This window comes from Hordeum vulgare, chromosome 7H (assembly GCF_904849725.1).
Source record: "Hordeum vulgare subsp. vulgare chromosome 7H, MorexV3_pseudomolecules_assembly, whole genome shotgun sequence".
Classification (NCBI taxonomy): Eukaryota; Viridiplantae; Streptophyta; class Magnoliopsida; order Poales; family Poaceae; genus Hordeum; species Hordeum vulgare.
The window spans coordinates 247,831,214-247,841,204 of record NC_058524.1 but is presented as its reverse complement, the minus strand read 5'-3'; the positions used below and the strand labels follow the sequence as shown (position 1 = coordinate 247,841,204).

At 42.8% G+C, this 9,991-nt stretch overlaps 2 protein-coding genes across 4 annotated transcripts; one reads left to right on the top strand and one right to left on the bottom strand.

Moving 5' to 3' along the window:
- Nucleotides 1-509: 509 nt before the first annotated feature.
- On the bottom strand, nt 510-3,951 carry LOC123413426 (CRIB domain-containing protein RIC4-like). 3 transcript variants are annotated; one of them, XM_045106357.1, is made up of 5 exons: nt 3,843-3,947; nt 2,624-2,709; nt 2,353-2,450; nt 1,922-2,098; nt 510-833 (listed from the first exon to the last, which is right to left on the bottom strand). In XM_045106357.1, exons 1-4 carry the CDS (start codon nt 3,908-3,910, stop codon nt 1,934-1,936), a joined length of 417 nt encoding a protein of 138 aa, XP_044962292.1. In that variant the 5' UTR covers nt 3,911-3,947; the 3' UTR covers nt 510-833; nt 1,922-1,933. The 3 variants fall into 3 exon arrangements, with proteins under 3 accessions (XP_044962292.1, XP_044962294.1, XP_044962293.1); XM_045106359.1 differs by having other exon boundaries at nt 2,353-2,447; nt 3,843-3,946; XM_045106358.1 differs by lacking the exon at nt 510-833 and having other exon boundaries at nt 1,920-2,098; nt 3,843-3,951.
- Nucleotides 3,952-5,199: 1,248 nt separating this feature from the next.
- LOC123413425 (putative low molecular weight protein-tyrosine-phosphatase slr0328) lies at nt 5,200-9,373 on the top strand. The gene is made up of 6 exons (XM_045106356.1): nt 5,200-5,638; nt 6,261-6,373; nt 6,450-6,585; nt 6,681-6,748; nt 7,507-7,593; nt 9,096-9,373. Exons 1-6 carry the CDS (start codon nt 5,332-5,334, stop codon nt 9,171-9,173), a joined length of 789 nt encoding a protein of 262 aa, XP_044962291.1. The 5' UTR covers nt 5,200-5,331; the 3' UTR covers nt 9,174-9,373.
- Nucleotides 9,374-9,991: the final 618 nt, after the last annotated feature.

The window sequence follows — 9,991 nt, the reverse complement described above, 5'->3', positions numbered from 1 at the left end:
TATTTCTAAATACTAACTAGTTCGTTGCCCGTGCGTTGCTACGGTGTCATGCATATACTCTGGTTCAACACCAGTCTTGAAACATACCTTTAGGATCCTCATGAAAACTAAACAATATTGTCAACCTTTTCTTTACAATTAAATCACTATTTTCATTTACCGTCAATTTATATTTATTGCATTGATGTACATAAAAATATATACGTGTGCTTCCATAATTTGCTACATCATGGGTTGACAACGCCTTATATTTGACTTTTGTCATTGGATATCGAACCTATACTTGAGAAAGGGGTGCTTCCTTGTTGTAAGAGCTATGCAATAACCTTAAGACTGGGATTAGCAGCCTAGTATATGAGAAGCCATGCATTTATCCCAGTGTCGTATATATATCAAAATTATGTATTGTGTCTTAATCAGAAGAACTCCGGAAAATCTACCAAATCGAAAAACAACAAGCACATAAGCACATTTCCAACTTCCAGAAATAAAGAAAAACAAACACAAACTAAAGGCAAATGGACATGATTCCCATCATACCAATATGCATGATACTTGTTTTGTGCATACATTCATGTTTGAGACCAATACCTTTTGTGTGCATACAAGTGCCGCAAAAGCAGCTTGTCTAAAAATAGCAAAACTAAGAAGAAAAATAAATAGCCTTCTCTGCTCCTATGGCTCTTTTCTGTTGTTTTTCGTTAAACAATCTATTGATCACACCGTTGCAATTGATCTGCAAGACTAATTCTTGAGGCTCAAACCTCAATTGCAAGATTGAAATGAATAGCAATCTGTTGGTCAAAACCGTTTGCGTCTCCATCTTCTTCTACCTGATCCACCATGGAACATACAATAATCCTTTATGTACAAAGGAGAGTATGTATTTTTGCTAAAAGAAAACAAAGCAGACTATGTACTTTGTGACAGAAGAGGTGATATTACAAGATAAAAAAATGCTCCCTCTGTTCCAAAATAAGTGGCTCAACTTTATACTGACTTTTAAATTTGTACAAAGTTGAGTCACTTATTTTGGGACGGGGGAGTAGTAAACAAGTAGCATGCCTCTTACATAACATATTAACACACTAACTTCACATATCATATCATGTCACAATGATGAGCGAACAATTTAATACAGCAGAAAATATAAATAAATGTAACCACTATGAAACAAACAATACTGGAATGAACCATGTATCTATTTGACTGGAATGATACATGAACATGCTACAGTAGACAATATTTCTTATCATATATTTCAACACTAATTTTCCATACTGTAAGCAGCTACCTATAATAGAAAAATAAACAAAAATGATGTTTTTTTGGCAACAACACCTTGAGATCACCGCATTGGCATGGATGACTTTCTAGTGCAATGATTATAAAGAGTTCTTTTAGTGATTATGCACACCGAAAGCAGTCTTGGCCAATATAAATTAAAACCAAGTACCTATAATTGTTTCCTATCCCTATCTCAAATTCCAACAAACTTCGGCCCAAAAGTCCATCCATTTTATGGGTAATGATAGACAAGCCTGATTAGAGCAGTATTACATCAACCGGTATTCGGAGTTGCTTTTTGGTTTGGGGAAAAATTGAAGATCTCAAGCTAAATACGTTGAGTACTAAAAGAATGAAGGTACATGGTAGTGCTGTAACTCCTTGTATACCAAATATTTCATGGTTTTTTCTTCAAGATGTAGATCTCAAAGTACACAAAAATAATCAAGTTCCGTGGTAGTTATAATAGCTCAATTCATTTCCAATGAAAATTCAGAGGTGTTCTTTAAACTAAAATATAAGACCTTAAAATAAATAAAAAATAGGTGTTCCCTTAGAAAAATGTGGAGACAACAAACTATCAAGTTCTTCTATCTATATGTAACCATGCATCACTAAGCTCAATATAACTCACTTCTAGCCGAAGTCAAGATCGATTGTAGATCAATGCAAGCAGCTTCAGTATTGCACCTTCCATATGGAGCCCATTCCCATGTCTATGCATTTCCACGGTCAAAGTTGATTGCAATATTTCTATGAGTATCTCTACAGTTGCAATATCATTAGCTTCCGAGTTCTGGCAGTTGCTCCCCTGATATAGTTCAAGCAAGAAAAAATATTCAGTAAACTGAAATGAAAACATCCTAGGGAGTAGAGGGGCTCAGTGTCAAGTAATGGTTTTAGGTAACTATCTGGTTCAACCAGGTATGCCAATGCGTATGTCGTCTCCCATATTTTTACCTTCTAATAATCATGGAAAATAGATAGACTTATATTATGATGGCATAATAAGTTTGATATACAAAAAGGTAATTTGAAAGGCCTCCAAGTTATTTGTGTGTTTACCCAGCTTGGAGATGTGTCACTGGTGCCCAAACCTATGTGAGCCACATGCTTTACATCTGTAGGGAACCCAATTTCCATCTCATGCTCCTTTTGAGCTGCTGGAGAACAACAGTTCATGTGTAAGTAGAAGTTACATTCATTAACTTCTGAGATGTGCATAGCCATAGGCGCGGTATTTTGACTGCATTTATGTCTCGAAAGAAATTAAACATAACTGCATTTGAAGTTGTGCTTGAAATAGAAGAGCAACAAAGAAAGATGGGATAATTACCAAACATGTGCGAGAATATCCTCAGCCCTTTGAAGATCCCCTTCATCTTTACCGCCATTTGTGAGGGCCTACACAAAGAAAAGTTCCTACAAGAATGGAAGTGTCCTATAAGATCACATATGCTTCAGAACAAATGCATGCTAGGATTAGCAGTTTTCGCCTTCTCGGGAAATTCAGCTCTCATGACATGCTAAACAAAAGATTCTCAGAGGCTCAGAATCATATACATATCGGCACGACATGTATAGAAGGACAGAAGGCAGCTTACCTCAAGAGAAAGTACTTTCAAGTTGCCCAAAAACTTCGTAAACCCGACTTTATTTTTGAATCTTCGGAACCAGTTTTAGTCTGTACAGGAATCAAGAAAGCAAGCTAGGGCCTGATGATGGTGATGAAGAACAAGAGTTTGGTTTGGAGGGAGGAGAGAGGAAGAGGGAGCTAAATCTTCTGAGAGGGTAGCATGACAACTTCTTAAATATGGTGGCAAGTTAGTTGGCTGCACCTCTCCTTCGTCGTTGTCGTCGACTTCTTTTTTCCTTTTTTATTCTCTAGGGGCCAATTCATGCCTGTTGATAAACACCAACTTGTTCCTGTTTTAGCTGTACTTGGATTGTGTTCCTCTGCCAATCATTTCCTTGTACTATTGATGTTCCACCATAAAAAATAGGGAACTCGAACTGTTAGTATCAGAATATTCTTAACAAGAAGTTGAATTTTATTTTCCTGCATTAGTTTCTTATTAGTAAACTGAATGTTTTGCGGAGCTTGCTCTGGAAAAAGGCTGGCTGTTTACTATGCATACAACTTGGACTACCCACTGTTAAATTCCTTGAAAGCTTCAGGTCCAATTAATGGTTGCCCATGTCTGTCAGCTTAAGATCAGGCATGTGGCTCATGGTCCTTAATCCTAGTGCCTTGAAAGGATATTATGTAGTCTTGCTGGTATTAGGTAGCATTGAGGTGTGCAGTTAAGGGCACAACAGCAACTTAGGACCAGCTGAAATGCCACCCACAGCTAGTTTTTTTACTTGGTATTTGATCTTGCAGGTTTGTAAGAGAAAGAAGATAATAGAGCTTCATCTATGAAGTGACCTCCTTTCTTGCGAAGCATACATCTGACCTATTTCTTTGGGGAATGGTGATGTGTCTCATTCCATCAATGCAATGATATGTGTTTGGAGATATTTTTTTTCACAAATATTTGTTCCTAGTAGCTTACTTTTGTGGCATAAAACTTATATTATCTTCCTTTGCTTGTGTGCTGGTGCCTTGAAATTTTCCAACCATGCAGCAAGTGCAGCATCAGAAATCAATCTCCATGGTGCTTGTCTTACCAGTTCTACAAACAGATAATACCATCATTTGCAGGCTCGGCCAGAAAGAGACATCAATGTAAGCAACATGTCATGCTCGGCGCTGCATGAAAGAAAGTTGGTGCTGATGGCATGAATTGCAGAATCATATAGACATGAGTATGAGAATACCACCTTGCTGATCATGGCGCTGCCAACATGCTCATCTCCCGTGTCCTACACGCGCAGCTGGGGCACCACCGAACCAGAGGACGACGATCTGCACGAGAGAAAGGTAAGAAGTCAACCTCCCTTGCAGAAATAGAAAGGCGGGGATGGGTGCGGCCGACGAAGACGAGGGCGCCGTCGACCAGGAGGACGACGATGGCACCCAACCCTACTTCGACCAGGAGGACGGCGGCGGTGTCCAACCCTACTTCGACCAGGAAGACGAAGGCATCGCCCAACACTACTTCGACCAGGGAGACGGCGGCGCGGAGGGCGTCCCGCTGCGCGAGCGAGGCGGGGGAAGGCTGCGGCTCTGGCTACGGCCTGGGCGCGGGGAGGAGGGGGCGGCGTCGGGCCAGGATGTGGGGGACGGGGAGGCGGGCGGGGAGGGCGCGAGGGGCCAGTCGGCGCCGGGTCCCTCGGGCTCCGCGGCAGGGCGCTCGATCCTGCGGCGCTTCCTTTGGTTGGGGCGAGCGTGGGTGGGGCGGGAGCCTCCGGCAGGTGGCGCGGGAGCCGAGGCGGGGGCGGGCCGGCCGCTGCGCCAGAGGGAGTGCAGGCAGAGCACCTCCTCGACGAGGCGGCGCTCATCGTAGGCATCGTAATGCGGGGGGACGGTGGCGGGGCGCGGTGGCTTCGACGCGTCATCGGGGGCGGTGAGCGAGGGATTTGGGGGGCGGCAGCGAGCGAGGGATTTGGGGGGCGATTGCCCTCAGGGAGGGAGAGGAAGAGAAAGGGGTGCAGGTTGAATCGCCAGGTCGTGCCAGCGACGGGGTTGGATCGCCAGGTCGTGCGTGCGTGCGTTAGTAGGTTTCAGGTTTTTTTTATTGAACCCTTATTTTTAGTTGTGCTAGCGACGGGTTTTTATTTTAATTGTCTAGTTTATCGACTGGTTTATGAAGGGATTAAAAAAATCGATGAAAAGGCAACGATAGGAGGGGGATCGCTGCTGGTCGAACCATTACGATGACGACGACAGATCCCCTTTAGACAGATTTCCTTTAATAGAGATTTGTTGGTGAGAAGAACTAGATAACAAATATTGTGGTACGCAACTAAGAATTCAGATGGGGAGAAACTTTGCCGACCGCGCTTGTCTCTAGCGCTACCAGCCGAGATGAGAACCCACGCGACGCGAGCCACTCGCTCACTGGCTTCACAAATCCACGAACCTTAGCTCGCCGTCCGGCCATGGTCGGTGCGACCGTCGCGTCGACCTCCACCGCCGCCGCGTACTCCTCCCTGACTCACCCGACAGCGCGTGACCCGTTTAAGAGGCGCACTACTCATCCACTTGTGGCAGCCACCAATCGCCACGTACACGGCCGTACTGTGACGAGTCTCCGCCAGATTCACCCTCGCGACCACTTCGCGAACCCTCCGCGGCCCGTATTCGTGGCATCGGCGGCGGAGGCGGAAGAGATGGCTGCGGAGGCGAGTACTCCGGCGCCGGCCGAGGCCAGCGCGAAGCCCTTCGCCGTCCTCTTCGTCTGCCTCGGTAAATCCCGCGAACCCTACTCAATCCGACTGATTCGAGTAGCTTGCTTGAATACCCGTCTAGTCTAGCCGCTTACAAATGCGTGTGCGTGTGAGCATCCGTGTACTGCGTCGGCATGGTGCGTGTACTGACGCCATTTTCACCCGGGGGACGGAACTTGATCTCTGCGATCCCCAATTAATGCCTCGTCCCTTTTCAGTGCATGATCGCAATAGCCTGTGTGCGCATCACATGAGAAAAGGATATCTTGTTTCCATGATTACCGTCCCGACGTCCCATTTGTTTCAGCCTGTCTCCCTGTTGCCTCGTTCTCATCATTTTGGTGTCACATAATGTGGGGATCGCTAGACCTGGTAGGTGCAAATGTGCAATCACATCATATGATTCCATTCCATCTTGTTTCTATGTTAGAGGTGGTAGTGTCTGCTTTCTGACTTTGTTGGTATGTGTGCGTGAGCATGCTTGATAAGATACATGAACTATTGTTTATCTTTGAATATCTTTGTGTGATTGAGGATAGTTTCATTACACCGCCTTACTTTGGCTTGAAGCATTTAGTTGTTATGCATACATGCACTAATTTTATCTAATTTCCTGTGCTTGATCTATGATGTATGTTCAGGGAACATTTGTAGGAGTCCTGCAGCTGAGGCCGTCTTCCGGAACCTCGTCAGCAAGCGCGGACTTAAGTCCAAGTTTCAGATAGACTCTGCTGGCACTATAGGTTATCATGAGGTTATATTCTACACTTGCGTACATTTAATCAGTTCAATGACGGTATAAGAATTGATGAGGCATCACATGAATTCAGGGAAATAAGGCCGACTCAAGGATGATATCAACTTCCAAGAAGCGGGGGATTGAGGTGACCTCAATATCCAGGCCTATCAAACCCTCAGATTTCCGAATTTTTGATCTTATCCTTGCAATGGACAGGCAAAATTATGGTTATCTCTCAGCTCACTTCATTTGAGTCTCACAACCTGAGGACTTCTGTTGATGTATTGCCACTTAATGCACTTTTATTTTGACCATTATGCAGAAGACATTTTGAGCTCATTTGACAGATGGCAACACAAGGAGACCCTCCCAGATAGTGGACCCAAGAAGGTTAGGTTTATAGGCTTTATTTTTATTGTGCAATCTAGACATTTTGTATGTCCATCCTTGATCTACATAATTGTGTGGCCATTTCTACCGTTGATGTTTATAGTCTTACCCTTGATCTTGATGTCAGTGCAGTGAAAACAAAAGGTATCCATGTCAGCATGAACAATATTTTTCACAGTTCTGTATATATTAAACTAAAGGAACTATCTTACTTCTGTTTCCACTTTTCCCCATATAATGAATTGATGGTACAGTGTGTCCATACCTTCTTTCCTTTAAAAGTAATATAGAAAATGAATGAACGGGAACATTAGAATTTATGTCGCTGCTAATCACCGACTTGATATTTCTGGAAATCCCTTTGTCTGTTCCACTTCACCAGCCTTGTTTTCATTTAAACAATGCCTTGCATGCTCATTGCGCCAAATGATGTTGCTTATTTTTTCCTGGAGCTTGCCTGCTTAAATATGTCTACGGTTGAGATTTTGTTTACTAGTTACTCTTAGCTCTGTAACGGGGATAGCCACATAGATGTCGGATAAATTATTTAGGCAATAGATAATTAAGTTGTTTGATAACGCATGATGTGTTGCCTAGATCTTTTTTTAGTCATGTTACAAAGTAAGTTGGTTATGTTTTGCTTGTATTTGACTATCTGACAAACATTATGTATTAAGGGCTGAGCAAAATATATCTGGTGATGCTGTTATTCATGACTCAAAATTCACATCTTGATTTTTTCGCGGTATCTTTACTAGGTTAAGCTCATGTGCTCCTATTGCAAGCGGCATACTGAGTCTGAAGTTCCAGATCCTTACTATGGAGGTGCTAAGGGATTCGAAAAGGTGAGCCAAGGACACCATGTGCTTGCTCGTCAGTATCATGAGTCTGCACTTGTTTTTTCAGTCCTTTTTTAGTTTATAATTATCCCCAACTGGCATCAGCCTTGATATGTGCATGAATGCACATAAGCATAGTAGCTAGCATTGATCAGACACAGCCCCTATGCTAACCATTATCTTAGTGACTAATGAACGTACTGTTCATGAGCTTCTAAGTATTTCTAGAAATTCTGTATAGCAAATCAAGTTAAGTTCATGTCCGACGACAGTAATATTCTACAACTAACAACTCATGAGGCCGACCCACTTCCTTTCTAGGGTTTTATTTATTAGTTCTTTATATTCCAATGTGTCAAATGCTTTGACAATTTCCCTGGGTCCGGTGAAGCAGTATAATTTTCAACCAGACCTTTTGATCTTTGGTTATCTTTCGTAGTTACAATATCTCGGGGTTTGCAACGGAAACTTGGTATATTGACTATACGACCATTATATAGGCGCTTACAACAGACTCACGTGCCACACGTAAGCACTAGGCTAGTAAGCTCCAGTGTTAGTGACACCTGAGTCCAGGACGGAACTGATGTGCCCCACAAATGCGCCTCTGTGCTGATTGTGTGAAGCAGAGCGGCGGACTAGCACCAGCATTCAGCTGCTTCCATGTGGTCCACCATACAGTGAGCGTGGTCACCAAGGATGAGCCCTTTTTATGTGATGGTGGGGTGGCGCCGACAGCTGACTGCCATGAGCGGACAAACTCACCTCCAACATGCCGGCGTTCACACCTTTAGTATATATCAAATACTGGACTTGTCCAGCAATTTACGCGCCCCTTTGGTTCTAATGAAATTGCAGTATTCTGTCTAAAGAACATTTAAGTGAATCTTCTTCTTTTGAAACAAAGATGCAGCTTAAACTACTGCACTAGACATAATATCCATGTATAATGTGCACCTACTTGTAAGCCAAATATAATAAAGCGTGAAGATGCTTATTTCAACACATTAAGAAAGCGAGACCAATACAAAATATAATTTTTTATTTGCCCCTCTTCCATGATTTCCCTGTGGTATTTCTTTCTTCAGTTTGCAGATGACCACCATGAGAAGTTCCTCGTTGAAACAATTTAGATATAGGTGCAGTTATTATTTTACAAGCTAGCCAGGATCACACGGTTTTCTTAATGAAGCTCTCCTCAGTCTCCTGTGTGTTCTAGCAGCAGTAGCAAGAACAACAACAAAGCCTTTCAGTCCCAAACAAGTTGGGGTAGGCTAGAGTTGAAACCCATAACATCTCGAAGCCTAGTCATGGTTCTGACACGAGGATGACCAACTTTCATGCATCTCTATCCGTGGCTAGTTCTTTGGTGATATTCTAGTTCTTTAGGTCTCTCTTTATGGACTCCTCCCATGTCAAGTTTGGTCTATCCCAACCTCTCATGTGAGTTCTAGAAAAAGAAAAGAAAAAAAGTATATTCTAAACATTCTTTGGGCAATGATTTTCAGGTACTGGATCTGCTGGAAGATGCATGCGAGTCATTACTTGACAGCATCATGGCGGAGAATGAAAACATTTCTGCTTGATCTCAGAATGAATTGCCTCGAGCCAATGTAAGCATCGCATTTTTATTTGATTGTACCAGGGATCAATTACAAAGATGTGGACTAGCTTTCTTTGAGCCATCCTCTCTTCAGCCCAGATAATTGTAATGATAAATAAATCAAAATAGAAAATACGCTCTCTCATCACCATGCGTATATATGTGTCAGGCTTATACACTTCATACTTCCTTTGTTTTGATTTTACTCCGCTAACATTGTATAACCAGGTCTTGTCCTTTGTTGCGAGGATGACATGTAGGGCCCGGGGATGCTAGTGAGCAGCACGTTATATTTTTAGGTTTGCTTTAACTTAGTCGACTGAAAAAGTTCTTCGCAAAAAGGAAAGACTGAAAAAGTTCTAATAATCGGTCGACCGAAAGTTTGTGTGTCGATTCAAAAAAAAATTTGTTAGAAAAGGAGGAAGACCTGAGGATGATGCATGTAGTCACTTTATTAATTACTCACAAAGACCTTATAAAGTAGTACATCAGTAAGTCGAAAGTCATCATCTTGACAACATCTACCGTTATTTCTATCCAATTGATGAAAGTGCGTCCATACTTTGAGGCTAATACCAAACAGACCTGACATCTAAGCCTAACATCTAAAATCGGAGACTCCACCCAAGCCATATACCTAGTCTGGAGCACACACGAGTCCGACACACTCTTAGAGGTTGTCGTCGTCTTCCACTGATCCATCCTCAAAGCAGATACGACGCCACGACCTTGTCAAGTCTGTCATCGACGCCATCACGACGCTAGACAGCGCCATCCTCCTGCACAAGTTCCCCTACACAC

Bases quoted from the DNA above. Each gene is read 5' to 3' on its own strand.
- LOC123413426 (XM_045106358.1), bottom strand. From the start codon at position 3,910: ATGGTTGGAAAATTTCAAGGCACCAGCACACAAGCAAAGGAAGATAAT. The intron at 2,451-2,623 runs GTAATTATCCCA...GTTGTTCTCCAG, and splicing joins GATATTCTCGCACATGTTTG to CAGCTCAAAAGGAGCATGAG. The intron at 2,099-2,352 runs GTAAACACACAA...GAACTATATCAG, and splicing joins GTGACACATCTCCAAGCTGG to GGGAGCAACTGCCAGAACTC.
- LOC123413425 (XM_045106356.1), top strand. From the start codon at position 5,332: ATGGTCGGTGCGACCGTCGCGTCGACCTCCACCGCCGCCGCGTACTCC. The intron at 6,749-7,506 runs GTTAGGTTTATA...TATCTTTACTAG, and splicing joins CAGATAGTGGACCCAAGAAG to GTTAAGCTCATGTGCTCCTA. The intron at 7,594-9,095 runs GTGAGCCAAGGA...AATGATTTTCAG, and splicing joins GTGCTAAGGGATTCGAAAAG to GTACTGGATCTGCTGGAAGA.